The 18615-nt window shown below is 39.5% G+C and overlaps 1 protein-coding gene across 1 annotated transcript in view; it reads left to right on the forward strand.

The window, feature by feature from the left end:
• Window positions 1–340: 340 nt before the first annotated feature.
• The window catches only part of NYAP2 (neuronal tyrosine-phosphorylated phosphoinositide-3-kinase adaptor 2), a 129871-nt gene continuing 111596 nt past the window's right edge, over window positions 341–18615 (forward strand). The window contains exon 1 of the mRNA XM_065640039.1: window positions 341–579. Within this exon, the coding sequence (XP_065496111.1) occupies window positions 374–579 (206 nt within the window). The 5' untranslated portion in view covers window positions 341–373. The remainder of the gene's footprint in view (window positions 580–18615) is intronic.

Below are 18615 nucleotides of genomic sequence, written 5' to 3' on the forward strand. Positions count from 1 at the left end.
TTGTCAGTCCAATTCAAATGGAGATTCAGGGAGGTCAGTGTCATTGCAACTGAAGGGTGTTAGGAAAAGGGAAGGGGTGGCAGAAAATGTTTTTGGGATTTGAACAATATATAACTGGATGGATCTGCATCACTTGGAAGAAGAGACTTTTGGTTTTTATCTCCTCTTGAGTAATGTTCTGTGTTCTGTATTGCTTTGCTTATTATCCTTTAGACAGAAGAAAGTCTAAAAAAAGTCTTTTACTGAGATGTTAGTTACAACTGACGAAATCTTGCTGTCATAAACCATAAGCTATTTTCCTACTGAATAAGGTATTATGTGTTTTTCAACCCACAGGAAACGTTGCTTTCCTTTGTTCATTATCTCCTGCAAGATGATGAATTCTAATCAGGAGGAGGTCACTTTGGGCGCTTTTCTCCAGTATATTGAAGATATGGGGATGAAGGCCTATGATGGCTTGGTTATACAGAATGCATCAGACATTGCTCGAGAGAATGATCGCATGAGGAATGAAACAAACCTGGCTTACTTGAAAGAAAAGAGTGAAAAACGCCGAAAACAAGAAGAAGCAATAAAACGGTAAATATTTTTATAAAATATGAGTGGTCTGGCAAAGTGAATGAGTGGTGAGGGGCTCAGTTCCAATATGGTAAATGTGTTAGACCAGTTGATTTCTAAGCAGCTTGCTGGTAAAAGCAATACAGACCATTGGCCTATGTCAAGCTGCTAATTGCATGTGTCTTACATTGTGTAGGCACGATACTGAATGGTTCTGCCTCCCACAATGGAAGAGAGTATTCCCATCCAAATTTTGAGCTCATGTGGCATCTACAGCAGGTGTGATTCATAACAAAAAGTTTAGGTGTTTGGAATAGGAGATATTGATCTAGTGGTAAATAAGTCCTCATCCACTCAGTGCTTTAAAATGGACAATGTGTGCTCTTTGTGAAGATATGTTTGTGCATGGGCTCTTACAAGATGGGAACAGCCTTACAGGTCAAAATAGACTCTCCTTGAGTTGATGTTTTAAATCTGATAAATTTTCAAGGCTCTCTGATTGCTGCCTGAGGTTTTACGAAAAGAAGTCTGATATTTGTTACTTTCTCACCATTCTGCATGCTCTGAAGTCAGTAAAAATATTGTAATCATTTAAAGGAAAATGGAACAAACCCCTGATGGGCAGAACCCCATAATGGCTCTTCTTGAACAATTCCATTGATTTTAATTGACAGTTAATGAGAGGAGCACTCACATGACCTGGCCTCTTGTGCCAATGGATAGCAATGACATTTCTGCAGCCGCTTTGAGAGGAAAAGAAGGTTGAATGGGAGAGACAAGTATCTATTATATACACATTTGCCTATAAAAAATTTGCATTTTCTTGAAGAGAGGGACAAATTGTGTAATACAGGTAAATCATCCATCTAAATGCTAAACTTTTATATGCAAATGGAGGGCTTGAGCACAAACTGATAGGAGGTCCTTTGAATTTTTTTCCCCCAGCATGAATCTTCTGCATTTCAGTTTAAGTGATTAAATGTTATGGTACGTCTTGGGTACTGTACATCCAGGTATAACAGACATGCTGTGCTGTGAATGTTCCAGCAACGCCTCAGTAGTCTGGTAATTTTGATGGAATGTTAAAAGGAAAAAAGCAGTGCACACAGTTTGACAGCGGAGAAAGAAGCAGCAACGTAAGGCAAAATTATTGCTGCTTTACATTCCAGGACTGTCACTGTTTATTTCTGGACTGTCAGTCATTTCGTTGGGGGGGATAAGAATGTGAAGTTAAGGTAGATAATGAGAGCCCATGCAAAGTGTATTTTGGTACCTTCTGGACTATTATCTTGTCAACTCAACTTTTAGGTGATCTTTAGGGGGATTCAAACTATTGGAGTCAAAGGCATAGGCTGCTTATAGCAGGAGCTATACTATGCACACCTTTATGAGAGAAAATGTTTTTCCTTGCAGCAAATTTATGCAGGAGGGTGTTTTTTTGTTTGTTTTGATTTATGCTAGATACACATTTGGTTTCATTCTTACCTTCTTTGTTTAGTGTTCATTTCTCTCTTTTGATTACTGAATAGCTACATAAACTGCAAAATTTCCAAGAGGAAAGGGGAGGGAGACTCACCTCAAAATATTTCATAATATGATAGAGAGGGAAGTTAATTTTTAGTTACGTTAGGCAGAGGAAGGATTTGAATCTCTCTCATCTGCAAAGTGAGCGCACACAACAGTGTTAGTCAATAAATTGCTGTTTAGAGAGATGAAGAGTACTTACATTACTGGCTCTTCCCAACTGAGGGGAAGAACTCTACAAATTTGCAAATATTTTGAATTTATTGAAACTTCATTATTTCGTTAATTTAGAATTGGTTGGAAAAATTAATTCCCTTGTCCTTGTGGCAACTTCATTTGATGATAACCTATGTTAAACTGTCAATGTATACAGATGTATTTAGAACATGGGCTTCAGAGTTGACAGCTAATTAGACTGTGCTCTGGCTCTCCTGTAAAGTGACCAAAAAGGTCACTAAGTGTCAGAACAGGTTTTGTTATTAATAAGTTCCTTGAGGCATGAGAAAGTAAGTTGTGGACCTACCTGGTTCTTTACAGTCTTCTAGCCAACCTTCTCTACCTAACTTGAATGGCGGTAACAGTATTTCCTACCCTGTGGCTGGTTTAGGTGGTTTTATTTATTGATCTGGGCAAAGTGATTTGATGAAGAGCTCTGGATAAATGCAGAGGGTTTAGGGCTGAGCCAAACCATGAAATTCTTGCTCGTGCTAAACTGGTATCACTGAAAACAGAGCTCTTCTCTCCAGGTGCAGAGTCAGAAGACACAGGAAGATTACCAGTAATGTAGTGGCTTTATCAAAGGACAGGATGTATATGTATGTGGATCAACAATTCTTGAATACATTGCTCTTCTGTGGGAAGCCATGTTTGCAGCAGTCCCCTCTATCCCCTCCCCACTTGGCTTATCTCAGTAACATTGAGGTGGTCAACGATATCCATCTGAGGAAACAAAGCAGGAAAAACACCTTAGGACATCCTGGAAAATGCTGTGAGTCTCTTCCTTTTTCATGAGTAAATGTGGAGAGGGAAAATGAGATATGTGATCAACCCTTGACTAGGAAAACCAGAAGCAATGGCAGACTGAGGGAGAACATCTGATTTGAGTAAAGGAAGCATGATGTCTGAAGTCACTTAGGCTTATTGCAATAGAGTCTGCTCCCTGTGGTAACTTCCAGAGATTCATCCATGATGATGTTGTGTGTTGAAACACAGCAGTCAGGAAAGGTAAAGTAGGATTATTGAGTTCTTCTTTGTTCTGTACTGCTTTCCTTATGTCTTTACCTTATTTTGGTGGGTGTTGATATTATCCTTAATTCCTGATAGTCTGGCCTAGATAGCAAGTGGTGCACATGTGCAGTGATAATAGTGCTGCCAGTCTGGAGACTACCAACAGCTGAAAACAATCTCCTTAGCAACAAGGGAGCAATCTCCTGCCATTAACTGCAGGTAGACTTTAAGCAGGAGAGGGAGTTCAAGCAAACACTCCTTGTGTTTCTGGGAATCATAATAAAGCACCTCTAAGTCTTTGGCACCTCCCGAAAATTACCTAATAGTCTGGTTATTGAATTTTTGAGAAATTATTCAGTTTTCATGTTCAGATGGTCTCTTTTAGAAAAAGGCTGATCATGTATATTAACAACATAGTAATGAGTCGTTTATTATCTAATAAAATGGTGGTATTCACACAATACTATTTGGAAGCAGCTGTTGTTTACCTAAATCATCTAATAACTATGCTGAATGACTTAAAAGTTTATTGAAATGCATTAGTCTGAGCAGTTTGGAAACAAGATCTGAAAAATGACCTAAAAATAAAAAGCTGTTTGATTGTACATTTTGCCTTCCTAAGGATACATTGTGTTGCCTTTTTTTCACTGGCATTGATGTACCTTCAATGTGATTGCTGTCTCATCGTGTGTGGTTCTTATAGGTTAATTGTGGGCAAAAAATGTATAGATCTATTGTACATTGCAGGGGATACAACACATCGTATTGGATTGGAAAAAAAAGGCAACTAGTCTTTGTTCTTGCTGGCCTGAGTCAGCTGATCTGAATTTCTGACCTAATTTTAGTATGGTATTTAGTGATCATGCAGAGAAAATAAGGTTAATGTGCTGATCCGTACCTGAGAGTAAGCCACAATAAATATGTTCATATATATATTTTGTACCTAATTTTTAGACCTTTTTTCTTCCATCTTTTATTTGTGTGGTCTCCCTACTTGATCACTGTATGCTCAGGTGGCTGTGTCCAGACCAAGAGAACACACTGGCATATTGCCCACAGAGCTTAAAAATTGCAAATGAAGATATGAAGCAGTATCATTTTCACTGGCAATAAAGTTGCAGTACTGAGATGTACATTTGCCATGATAAAATGTCTTCTGTAAGCAGTGTTTCTGGGAACAGAAGGTGGATTTGCCTCAGCTGTTAGGGGTGCCAGGAAAAAGGTGAGTATTTTGAACTTACATAGGGTATCTGTTAGAATGAGCAGTTGTTTTCTGATTCATCCATAATTGAAATCCATATATTTAGATACTTTATATCTATTACACATAGTCTTGTGGGGATGCTTCATGAGTACTTTTTTTAATTGTATAAATATAAAATCTTGGTAAGAAACAAATAGTGAACCCTCCTCCTCTCAATGCTGAGACATGCTGCATTAATCATAGGGAGTGGCTGGAGTTGGATATATATGTTTTCAAAGTTTTGGCTTCTAGTTTTTAGGCATCATTCAAGCTATGTTTCTGTTGGGGAAGCTGTTGATTTGTGACACTATGACTACTCTGGTGTAAAGCTGATGGTGTTAGTGGGCTTGAATTTCTACCTGCCAAATCCTGGATTTAGCCATCAAAATATTTATTTCTACTTTTAATGGTTTCCCTTAGTTGTAGCTCACTCCCAGCACCTAAATCCCTCTGTGGAAAGCCTTGTTTCTGCTTGTGGAGGGAAGTACCCAGACAGATGCTGTCGAGAGGAGGAGCTTTCAGGAGCACAGTTCTGTGCTAAAGCCAGCAGAAATGGGCCAGCCAGCCAGTGGCAGAGTTAAGCTCTTGTAATAAAGAAGGAATTGTGATGAACAACTGTCATCCTAACCTCTCCTTCCTTTGGTAAATCAAATATTGAAGACTAACCCATCGGCAAAAGTAAGATTATATTTTTCTCTTGCTCTATTTTTTTTTTTTAAGGTTGTGAAAGTAATTGAATTCAGGTCTTATCTTTCTGTGGTTTTCTGTAGTTCCTGTCCTTAGGTTCCTTCATGAACAAGGCATAAGTTATGTGTTCTTCAGCTGAAAGTTAAATGTTATCGAGTGTGGGTGACAGCAAGCAAATATAAAAATATTTCTATGCATGGGATTATTCACTGCCAAAAGCTCCGTTCAGCTGAGGAAAAAGTGTGTAATCTTAAAGTATATGGACATGCTGAGGTGTTTCTAGTAAAAGATTTCTACCAGAATCAAAAATAATCTAAGGAAAATAATTTCATTATGAACTTCCTGTGTATAATAATGTCTTCAAATCAGAAAACTACTTTAGGTTAAAGAATGCTTACAGTACTGGTTCTTCTTTTTCTGAATGTTTGTCTGTAGTTGAAATTTTGCATAGTGAACTACACATTTCTAAATTTGTAGGAATACTTACACTTGCTAGATTACAATATGCTTACAGCCAGACCTCAAGAAAAAGGTGAAACAAGTGCAATAAATATTTCAGATCATGGTGAGGGGCTCAGTTGAAATACCTGCAAGCACATTATTTAGATGTTATAAATTATAAGCTTCTGAACCTATTGTTATTGCTTTGGTTTGCCGGTATGGGGGTTTTGTGGGGCTTTTTGCGTTTTGTGGTTGTTTTGTCTTTAATTCAAATCTGAGTTCACTTGGTAAATGTAATTTTTTGATATGAGGTCAGGAGTATGTGGCTCCTTTAATCAAAGGATATGTGTTATGAGGAAGCTTAACTGTGGCACCAGTTCTTTTCTTTATCTTCTTCCTGGACGTGGTGCATACTCATTTCATGCTAGATTAAATTATTGCTGTGATACTACCTTTATGTGGAAGTGGCTGATGAAGTGTGATAGAGACTAATTTTAGTACGATATTGAAACCTTTTTCTCATGAAAATAATGTAGGGTCTTTTTTGAAGTTGCATTGATGTAGTAAGAGTAGCAGTGATAGTTTGATAGCTTTTTTTTTCATCAAGAGTAAGTAAAATGGTTGTGCAGTCAGTGACCTCCAAATGTATTTCTGTTGCATTTATAAGTAAACAGATGTGATGATCTAGCCAACAAATCCTCCCTTCCAAATGCTCATATCCATATGGTCGCCTGTATTATCGCCACACAAAATAAACAACAGACACAATGCAAACTATATTATATTGCTGTTGCTGTTATTCTGAGAAGTTTTATTTTAGGACAGTCATGTAACAAATGTCAATGAAAATTTATCATAGAAGCTAGTAGCCTGCTTGGTAATCCCAAGTACCAAGGAAATAAAGCAGAAATCATTATCAATTTGATATCTAAATATTGATGATATTTTCAATAAATTTTCTATGATTTTTAGGACTCCTGCCTACAACTTTTACTCTTTTTTGGGGAAGTTACATGATCTCTTCCCCTTCATCATTCAACAAATTGTTCAGACATGTACTGGCCCACTATGTAGCTGGGTACGTTTTTGCTCGGCATTCATTTGCTATGTTGAAAAGCATAATTAGAAGTGTGGGGTCATAGAGAGCCCAGAGGACTTTTAAAGGATTTACAGACCCCTTTTCTTCATGTAAAAATCCAGTCCAAGTGTCTCCATGCTATTGGTATTTGCAGGCAGTCTGGTCACCTGCGTAAAGGAGGGAACTGGCCTTGCTCCAGTTCCATTTGGGCAGGTGTTCATGTGCAGTGTGCAGGCTGGTGCCTCCTCGCCAGACTGAGTCATTCTGGGGGTGATCTGCTGTACCCCTGGGAGATGCTCCTTGGCACACCATTGCTGGAAGGCGCTGGCGGCATATGGATCTCCAGTTTTCAGTCATTTGTTCCAATTCCACTTTTATTTCTAGTTTTCTTCTTGTTATCTTTCTTACTCTTTAAGTATAGGATGTGGGATTGTAATTTTAATCTGCTAGCTAAAATTAACCAGCAGTACCTCTAACCAAAAAGCACCCCTTAATAAGACAGAGATGCTGAGGAAGTAGATGTTGTGCACAGCCCTCTATGGTTCTGGTGGTGCTGCTGTTTCTAGTGAAAAGCTTGCATTTGCTTGGAAAATGTCTTCAGGTATATTATGAAATTGCATAGTCTAGAGCAGAAATAAATAAAAAAACTGTTACTGTGAAGACTGGTTTAAAAAAAAAAAAAGGAAGACTGTTTTGAAGCACACCCAGATAGGGTCTTTATAACTAATCTAGGCTGGACTTCATTAATGGAGAAATATGTATAGTAAAACAGCACAATTAATATGCCATGTAACATTATTAAAGTCTAGCTCAGGACTGCTGACAAAATTGAAGCATCAATTTGTTCTGGTTCAAGGCTTCCAGTAACCAAAAAGTACTCCATGCTGAAGTTCACTGACACCTGACAAATGTTGTAATTGCCTGTGACCTGAATTAAGAACTCCTGTTACAACCTGAAGGACAGATACCTGTACAGAAGACACGCAGAAAGTAGTGTCATGACCAATAAGTAGCAAAATTGCAGCTAGCCATGCTCTTAGATGTGCACACATGCAGGTTCAGCCACATGCACTTAGGAATTTCTGCCAAAACTGTCAGTAATAAACACTGGGAACACACAGCACCAGCCTGAGAACCCAGCAAAACTGAAGATCTGTGTAATAGAGTAATATGAGTGAATCTTTCTGTGGCTTTAAGAAAAATCATTGTTTAACAATACCTGTTCATAAAGTTGAAGAAAAACAGCCCAGCGCATTGCTCTTTCCAGCTCCATCAATCACAGCTGTATTTTGCTGCCATTAATAATAAGGATTACTTCATGCCCCACCCAGCTGGCGTTTGTTGCCTGTGCATGTTCTCTTCCTCAGCACCCTTCTGACAGGCTATGTATGCTTTTGTTTATTTATTTATTTCCTTCCATGGGAAAGCACATAGGTAGCATGGTGGTTGACAACTTGATTGGGATGTTTGTTTTCTTAGCCTAAAGGAGAGAGTCAGTTGCTGGGTATGCCCCTGAGAGCAGAGAATGTCAGTACAGGCCACCTCTGTGACAGAAGCATCTGGTGACAGGCATCTTCTTGCCGGGTTATGCTAGATCTGTGGCTTAAAAATTGTGTGAAAACAGGAATGTGCATATGCACTGATTAGATTTTTATGTGATTAGATTAAAATGGGAGTAAGGACAGATTAGAGAAGAAATGGGTTACAGAGACATTACTAGCTGAAGGTTTTATAGTTAGTTTCCTTTTATTCTTCCTTCTGGCTTTCCACTCTAATTTGACTTGTAATCCTAAGTGAAGTCAGTTTAAAAATATATTAAAAAATATCAACCAAAAAACACACACAGTGTGGCATGTGTCCTCAGCACAGAGCCTTTATCAACAGTATAGAGCCAGCCCCATCTCCTGTGCAGAGAGGCCGTGGCAGAGCTGGGGGGACACCCCTCAGCTCTGGGGCAGCCCTGCTCGGCCGCAGGCTGGCGGTGCTGGTCGCTGCTGCGGGCGAACGCTGCAGTTCCCCACGTGAGCTGCCAGGAGCCTGCCAATGAGCACAGTGAGCTGGTTTGGTCCCACAGAGGCAGTCATAAGTCAATTTTTTTTTAAATTTATTTATTGCACAGTACCCAAGGACCCCAAATGGAAATTAGATTCCTCTGAAACACTAACCCAGTGCACAAACGCAGCACAAAGCTCACAGCATGAGCTGAAATTGCACCCAACAGGTGACTAAAGGGGCAGCTGAAGAGTTAGGGGACTGCTCATTTCCCTCCCTATATGAGTACAGCAAAGAATAAACTGAAGTGTATCCCCAGTGGCTGTGATGAATTACATGCAGCAGTACTCTCTGAAAGCTAGAGAGAAATGAACGCTTCCAATAGACTCCGGCAGATGCTTCTGGAACGTGTCAAGATTGAGAGGACCACAGCCAGCTAAAACCCACAGAAATATTCCTGCCAACAAGTGTGTTACTTGACAAAATTGTAACATTTTTGAAATATCAAAAATGAGAGTAATTGCAGGGCTTACCATAAATTAATAAGATTTACCTGAGTTTAATCCATTTCTCCTTTTGGTGGATTATATAGGGCATATCTCACCAGTAGATCCTCTGCTAGCCGAGAGCACTTCAGTTATTAAGTTGAGATCACATGTTAGGAGCCATTAACTGAATTGCTTTGTACAGCCTTTCCCTGAATGCTAGGGCAGATGCAGTATTTCATACCCTTAGCTAATTTCATGCTGTAATTTAATTTCTGGAACATACTTTTAATTGAATCTTTAAAGACAAAAGGAAGCCGCTGAGTCCTTTAGTGTTGCGAAAGAGATTGTTTAAAAATGTAGCCCATCTAGAGAATAATCTTCTATAATTAAACATAAAGTTTGTTTTGCTTCTTTGCATGCAGTTATGGAGAAGCAAATTCCTGCTGCCTGCAGAAAGCTCAGGGCTGAGAGAGAGGTATTGGGGAATGTGAGAAGTTATTTATCTTATGTTCAGCTTTGTAACTCTGACATGAGACAATCCTGCAGCCCTCCACAATGTGCAAGTCTGAATAGGTAAAAAGAGAGAGGCTAATTAAAAAATTAGTCTGCTCACACCAAAATCACATTAGTAGGAGCTCTGACTAGTGATCTCATTTTTCTAATTTTTGGTAATGAGAAGAACCTGAGAGATGTCAGCAATTTTGTAATAAACAAAACCCAGTAGCATAGAATCAGTTATTTGAAACTGCATCAAATGTTTTAGTGGTTAGATTTTTATATTATTCTTCCATAAGCAGAGAGATGCAAGGTAGTTTCAGTAAAAATCCATGTAATCTGTTATGCAGTTTTGCTATGGGAGAAACATCTTGATTGGATCAGTAGTGATGCAGGTCTTCAATTTTATGGACATTCAATTAAAAATAATAACAATCAATGCTAAATGCAGCCCACTAATGGAGAGGAAATCCTGGAGCATTGCTTTGTGTTTTAGTGTTTGATTCCTTCAAATCAGCAAGTGATTTGCAATGGAAATTTTCCCTCTTCTTGCTATTGAAGGAAAACCTGTGATACACTGTGGAAGTGAGATATGGATGGGGACGTGAAGAATCTAAGTGGAGTAACAAGCATAAGGTTAAAAAAGAGAAGGATCTGAAATAAACCCATGAAGCCCCAACACAGTCTATGCTACGAAAGGGAAAGAACAAAAGCAACACCTTGTTATTTACGTGCTGGGAGAGCTCTGCACTTTCATGTGCCCTGAGCTGGCAGTAATTGCAGCAGGAATGGTGCTGTGGGTTTTGAGACCAACCCCATGCAAGTGATGGAAGAGGTTGGTAATCAGCATAGGGGTGGAGGGAATCCGTTTGGCTTTTAACTTGAACTTAATTATCACTGGGTTTTCTTGCTGGAAAGAAACACTGAAAGAATCAATTGTCCTTTCAATGCGGTTTATCTCTTTTCAAGCACTCCTATGAAAAGTATGGAGACAAAGGGCTAACTTTTATTAAAAATTCCCATTGCATTGAGGTCTCCTTGCTTTTATGTAATTGCTCAGAGACTTGGGCACTCACTGTCTATGGTTAGGCTCCTTGTAATTTTTTGCTTCAAGGTTGTTTGTTCCTTAGTATCAGAAATTATTTCAGGACTTGGATATCTTTTGTCTTGGAGTAGCAGCATACGTGAAAATCACCTGAACACGTACTAAATGCTGAAGGTATGTGAAGGGTCTTTGGGCATTTCATGGTAGATCCTGGCACCATAGTGAGGTTCCTAAAAGTGCAGGAACAGTGTGCCTGGCTAGAACTGACCTCAGTCAGGTAAAACAGTCCTACGGCTGCCCCTCCAGGAACAGAATCACCTCTTTAAACCTGGCTTTGTGTTGCAAGTAGCTCCAGCCATATCCTGTTACTGAGTTAGGAACAGCAGTCCACACAGTCTTCATCAGCCTGTTGTATTAACAAGCTACTGAATTTTGGTACCAGATGTTAAAACTGATCAGATGTTTCTACTTCAGTGTCAGGAACATCTTTCACAAGAATCTCTGGTGTTGACTGTCAGTCTGTGGGTTACCACATAAAAAAAGCAATGACTGAATTTTAAAGTTGGTTTGTGTTTTTTGTTATTTCACTGGAACAGTTGTCCTCCATCCCTCTCTCTACCAGCTATATCTGTGTTTCGAAGGCTGAAATGGAAATATAATTTTCTGTGTATTTAAATGGAAGTATATGCTGAAATTCATGTACTGCAATATATGGCAAATATAGAGCTGCTTTCAAAGACTCAACTGATAGCATTTGTGTTATGCAGCTATTGTTTTGAGATTAAGAGTTTTTATCAGCATACTACAAATACCATTTAACAGATCATTTAAATTGTTTCAGCTTTACATCCAAACTGCTAGACTAAGCAAAGCACAGGTTTGTTTTTTTTTTTTCCCTAGGAAATTGTATTCCTGCATTGTTAATCTGAATTCAGCTACATCTGTGATGAAGCAGATGAAGAACCGCATATGGACTTGCCATGGCAACCCCTGTATCACGTGGCACACACACTAGTTCAGCCAAAGAGCTTCATGGCTTATTAAACAGGCAGGCACAGCCCCAGCGCACACAGCCCCAGCACACACCGCTGTGCCTTGTGGATGCTCGGGCCTGGCACCTTTTAAAGGGAAACTGTATTTGAGCATCATAGTGTTTTCATCAGCATCATGTTGCCAGAGTTCGTTCCTCCCCTCTTGGATTGTGTAGAGGTTTTTTTGGTTGGTGGTGGTTGTGGTGGTGGTGGTGTTGGGTTTTTTTTGGTGTTGTGGTTTGGTGGTTTTTTTTTAAATGGATGAAGGTTGTCAAGACTCTTATAGATATTCTAGGGTTTTTTTCATTTTGGGGGAAAAAAAAAATCTATGTGTGAAGATGCAGTTTTTGGTTAGTTGGTTTTGTTTGGTTGGGGTGTCTTTGTTTTGTTGTTGTTTGTTTGTTTTATTTCATTTTTAATTAGAAGTTAAGGGGCTCTTTGTAGTTGAGTGAACAATATACTGCTTTTTTAGACACATTTTCTGCACTCACCTCCTGTGGCCTTTTACTAGATTTCAAGAGAGTAAATGAGGACAGAAGGAAAAAAGAAACAAACAAAACCCACTAGTCCTTTCCAATATTGACAAAGTATTCCCAAAACGTTTGCCTAGAAACACCTTTGCTCCTTAATACACTTCCTCTCAGACCTGTTGATGAAGTTGACAGTGAACTCAAACTCCTCACCCAGTAAAATTGTGACTTGACACAAGGTTTTACTAACTTTTGCTTGTTTAAGGGAAGTTATGCATGGCACTTGATTGGCAAACCTGAGGGTCTGCCACTTCCAGGGAATGAGCGGTGGTGAGCAAAGAGAAGTTAGGAGCTGGGGCTGGGGTTGAACAAGTATGTCTGTCCACACCCTCAGTATGTCTGTCTGCACCTCAGCATCCCTAGAGGACAGGGGAACAGCAGCAGTGCAGTCATGTCCGATTCCATTGCTAAAGGGCAGGCGCAGCATGTGCTGCTCCTGGTGCCGTCCCTGCTGCCCACTGGCACCGTTCTTAAGGAGATGCACACTTGTCTACTGAGAGAGGAGCTGCTGGAAAACTGATTCTTTACCAAAACAGCATACACTGGAAAGGAATCCCTTTCCCATTCTGTTTGCCTTTCCTCTATCAGATGCCTGACTGAAGTGGTGTTTTTTTTTTTCTTTCTCATCTAGTTGGAACCAGAGGTTTTTGTGGCAAGCACTTCATGTGACCCAAAATCCATTACTAAGTGCCTGACTGAAAAAAAGAACAATGCAGCAACAAAGCATTGTGAAAATAATGTATTAGTCTTAATTAGTAATTACCCCCCAAAACACAAAGTTATTTAGTCCCCTATGGCTGCTACGGAGATGCAATTTACCAAGGGTTATAGCAAGACCAACTCTCAAGTACATGTGATGAAATGAATAATTTTTGTGATTTATGGTGTTGCTTTCAAACTTAAGGAAAATCTATATTCAATGTTTGGTTCCAGTCCATCAGATTTTCATCTTCATTTCCCAAGTAATCAGTCAAGGTGCAAATACTTATAATTAATGGTAGTCAGTGAGAGACTGCTGGTTCCTCGTATTCTGTTTCAGATGAGTTTCTTGTTTGGTTACCATTTTGGAGATGATCCATGATAGGGGAACAATAACCTGCTTTGGGAATTAATTTAGAGAGGTACTTGTATGTGAATTTACCATTAAAAAGAGAAGCAATATTGTGTTGGTTATTAGGGATATAGGAAAGGTGCTTTATTCTGAAGTGTGTATATGTGCATCTCTGACAGAGATTGTACAAGAACTCTAATGCAAAATCAGCATTTGAGTAAGGAGACATTTTAAGATGGTGTGTAATAAAAAGTCTTTTGGCAGGAATGAGGTATTTTAGGTCACTGTTTTAATTGTATTTTATGACTACTGACTTTTCAGCGTTTTCAACTACTCCATTATTAATATCTGTTCTGATATTGTTAAGAGGGAAAGAGAATTTAGAGATCATTTCTTTCCTAGGAAGGCACTGAACAAAGGCTCTGCCCATTCCACTGAAATGTAGTGAAGATTTTGACAACTTCTCCTAGCCTGCTGCTGCTGCTGCAGAGTTCCAGGCCTGCAGGAGTAGAGCAGTGACAGCAATATTTCTCCATCTGTGTGCAAAGAACCGGCTTTTTAGATTTTCTTCATGCCCGCAAGTGGGATCGCATTTTCAAAAGAGATTACCAAAACCAAATCTTTTCTGAAAAACAGGCCAAAACCTCTCTTCTATTCCAGAATTTCAAATCTTGTTTCTTCAGTTAGATAATAATGAATTTTGCTATCTAAAGGTTTGTATTTAAACCACAGGTTTCTATATTGTGTTTGCTTGCAGTTATAGTGGTGGAAAAGGCTATTTAGGCTCATGACAAAATGTTTTGACTAGCCTCTTCATACTTACTCATTTGTTTGTCCTCAGTATATATTTATTGTGAACTGTCTTCCCAAGAGATTATAAACAAGACGGTAGCTTTCACTAGCTGATCTTTGCTGTCATTTAATGGTGGGCTAATCCAGGAGGTTCTGTACAAAAGGGGTTTGTCAGACTGGGTCTAAAATTTGTGGAAATAATGTCATTACCAGAATACATCAGGAAAAAAAGGCCAATAACTTCATTGCAAGACAGTTAAGGTTGCTAAGAGACAGCATGTAATTATCTGCCAATTTGTTTACCATTCCCAAACACTTGGAAGGGCGAGAGCTGTGGACTCTACTGAATTCTAAGCTATGCACAAAGTAAGCTGAACGCATTTTGTTGTCAAATGCAGTTTAAAGAAGGGCATTTGAAAATGACCTGAGAGCCTCAAGTTTGACCTGTGTTGTGTTTGGTTTTTTTCCAAATGTATAATACTGGTTATTTTCATTTCCTTATCATTCCTGACATCTGCATACATTGCATGTATTTTAACTGATAATACAGAAAATGTGAAAAAAATGAAATACACAGAAACATATGATTTTTCTAGTAAAAGACTTGTAGCTACACTTTCTTGAAAATGATACATTCTTTAACAGTAGCAACATTCAGTGTTCCTGTATTATGATTCCATTATTGATGTATGCTGATGTCAATATAAGGTTGACCAGCATGATTCCTTGACTCATTTTGTGTTTCTTTTTCTAAAATGTTTTGTGTTGTGCTTGCACTTTGAGATAAGTACTGCGATTTATTTTGGGTGCAAACTAAGTTTGTGCCACAATGAAGTTTACATTTCTCTGTGTCACTGTGGCTATTATGTGGACAATATAAGATTTATGCTATCCTAAGCTATTCATTTTCTTGGTTTTAAGAGTACGCATCTAGTAGATTAGTACACGCAGTAAAAAGAGAGAAGCAGAGGTTTCTCCCTGTGTTTTTAGAATGGTAAAATCTTCCATTAAAGATTCCTTTTTAGCTAATGTGAAACACTAGGTGTAAAATTGAAGAACTCACCACAATACTGAAGGAATAAGCACTTCTGACTAGCCTAACAGTAAGCTCAGGCCTGAATTGGGATTCAGGCAGTAGCTCTGACATTGTAGTGCTGTGGTGTGTCCATACAGGTGCATTACTATTTTGTGGGATGTTGCTCTGGAGAGGCTGGGGCAGAGAGCTGTCCTGGAGTGTGGTCTTTGGCTTCTGCACTTTGCCCCAGCAAGAGCTGTGAATCCTTCCAAGCACTGAAGTTCATCAGGACAGACAAAAGTAGGTGTTTTCACCAAGCTTCAGCATAGCTGAACTGCAGGTTGCCTCTCCAGAAAAACTGACCAAGAAACACTTGACCTGTTTTGTAAATACAGGTAACCTCTCACCTCCTAGACACCTCTTTGGGGAAGCATGCCAGAGTTTTAGGGAGATGATATCAGCCCCTCAGTGTCACTCTAGCTCATTCTCTGATCCTTGTGGCTGCAAAAGGAGTGTTGGTTAAGTTCTGATGAAATGCATCTTTCGAAGACCGCACCAGAAACAACAGAGCTGCAGGCACACTGGCCTGTTTCACAGGTTGTCCTTTTAACTTCCATTGGTAGCAATCCAAGAGTGCAAGTCAGCATTGGGTAGCCAAAGGATTAAGTCCTAGTTGTCCTATTAAAACTATCACCTGCTGGTGGCTCTGGAAAGCTGTCTCTTAGGCCACAGGAGCACAGCAAGGGCTTTCTGGTGGTCACTTCTTTCCTCTTTGGGGTCCCAGTGATCTGCTGTTGGTGCCCATGTGTAACATACATCAAATTGCATGCTGCCTTGAGAAAAGGAGCTGAGCCTCTGCCAGTGAATGGCAGAGAGCAAAGCTGTGTCACTGGGTGATTTATAGACTGCAACACCACCACCCATGTGCTGCGCCTAATGCAGAAAGCCCTAAGAGTAAGGGGATGCCATTCCATGAAGGGGGTTGCTGCAACTTTTTCTTTTTCTTTTTTTTTTTTTCCCCTTCCTTGTGTGATGTTTTTCAACTCCACACTGAACATGTAGTCAGGGAAAAAAAATCTGTCATTTAAATAATATTCCTCTATATGTTTCCATGTCTAGATGCACAATTGTCAAGATGAAAAAGAATTGAATCTGAACTTTTCGCCCCTCTTTGAACAGCAGTATTAATCTCCTAACTTATCTTTCATTTTTCAGAGTCACTTTGGGATGATTTTTAAGAGCAACTATAACGCGGTGACAAAAAGCAGAAAGGGAGGTTGGTTGTTTTCAACCTTTTTGGCCCCCTTCATGCAAATGAGGAGGAAAAGCTTTTTTCGGTCTTTTTCTTTCATGGCAAGGTCATCACAACTGCATATTTATTGTAGACCTCATATTATGAAGTGCTTTGTAAAATATTGGGATAAACACTCAGATGTTGCTGGCACTCTGAATAAGGTGATGCTATGTGTACCTTTGTCACGCAGCTTTTCCTACACTATTTCCAATTTTGCTGTCTGTAATCACTAACTCTCCACCCTCATCTTGCAATATGGTGATAAGTAAAATCTAAAAAAGGAGCTAAATACTCTTGATGCTGAATTCGTTGGAATAACTGATGCAAAAGGGTCTTTCCCTTGCATGTTTTCTGTTTTGAGATATTGGTGATAATCCTGCCTTTTAAAATTTTATTATGAGGACCAGTCATTTTAGTTGTAACTTATTTGCAAAAGACACCTTAATTTTTTTTACATTATGTATGGCTGTTTACATTTTTCTTTAACTAAAGAAATGTAAATAATTGTTCCATGTGCATTAGCAGTTAGTTTACAGATACACATGTTAACTACAGTAGTCTAGTTCATGAGATAATACATAATTCAAGTAGTGTTTTCTTCTAGTGTGTCCCCTGGTGCTGTACACAGTCACACTAAACCTCCTACTGCAAGGTCAATTCCATATTCAGATGGCATATACTAAGTCTTCTGAGTTGGTTAAAATAAACAATACTTTGCCATTACTTTTTGGTATGATTTAAAAACACTTTAATCCTTCCTCGTGTTCATTTATACCATGATGTTTTGCATTAAGACAGAATAAGATGCTTTTGCTTTTGGTGGAAAAAGCTGTCAGTATACCTCATGGTCTTTAATATGCTGGACTTTTTTTGATAATCAGTTGTGCCTGTTTGGTTTCACAAAGTTGCATGAACCTGCCTTGAGCATTTCTATGGCTGGTGGTCAAATTCCACGTGATCTGCAGAGCTGCTTTCCTGAGCTCAAGCCTTGCTGCTTACTGTACCTGACAGTCATTCTTCTGAGTACATTAAGTTTTACTGGGCAGAGCAACTAACAGCTGTTCAGTACTTGGCTTTACTGCTTGTACAGTAGCCAGTTTGTGTATAAATAGCGTCGTGGTGCCTCATGCTCCCGGAGCTGGGACGGGGCAAGCCCAGGGGGCTGCAGACCCTGGGAGGCAGCGGCAGGTGTGAGGAGGTGCCTTGGACGGCAGGTCTGCAGCTCAGCTCCTACCTGAGCATGAACTCAGGGCACAGACAGAGCTGTTCTTCTCAGTGTTGCAGCCAACACCTGCATGTAGCTCCATAAGAAAGCTGCTGTCACCTGGTGTGGGCCTGCAGCCCCACAGGAATGGGATTTATACAAATAAGAACCTGACTTCAGGAGCTTTCTTTGGATGCTCATTAACTCTGTTTAGAACAGGAGCTGCAAGTAAGTCCAGCTGTCTATCGGAGGCTACCAGCTTCTACTTTAACTAAGTACCTGCTACAGGAGTTGCTGGTTTTGTTGTGGTTGGAGCATAACTCTGCTTACAGTAGTTTTCATACACAGGTTGTGCACAATCATCTTGACTTTGTGATGGTTCTCAGCATATGAGCCTTTGAATACATTGGAGAATTCAGCTACTATGTAAAAGAAACTCAGATCTGCCTGTTGTGTAAAAGACTGGTACTCATGGAAGGTTACAGCTTGTTGAAATTCTGCTCTGTTTTGCTTTGCTGCCTGATGGAAGGCTGATGATGAGAACATTAGGGAATTCAACTGAGGGCAGGTAAATTCCTCCTATGCTCACCTGGTGGAGTGCTAAGTGATGAGCAAAAATGCCGTGCTGCTTTCTTTCCATTTCAGATTCATTTGGTCTTTCTGGATGGTGTAGATTTCAAAGTAATGGATTAATGGTGTGTTGAGAGTTGCAGTTCTGGTGAGTGCAGGGTTTTACAGTGTCAACAATCACCTTTGATTTGTGAAGTTGAGCATTTCTTGGCTTTTCAAACTACAGCTGCATTCATGAGCAGACAGTGCTCAGATTCAGCCAAGTCAGGTTTAATTTTTCACTGTATCCCAATGTAAATGCCTCCACCTATATGACTCAGGTGTTGAAATTTTAACAGAAGGTTCCTGGA

This window comes from Caloenas nicobarica, chromosome 8, assembly GCF_036013445.1.
Source record: "Caloenas nicobarica isolate bCalNic1 chromosome 8, bCalNic1.hap1, whole genome shotgun sequence".
In the NCBI taxonomy this organism is placed as follows: Eukaryota; Metazoa; Chordata; class Aves; order Columbiformes; family Columbidae; genus Caloenas; species Caloenas nicobarica.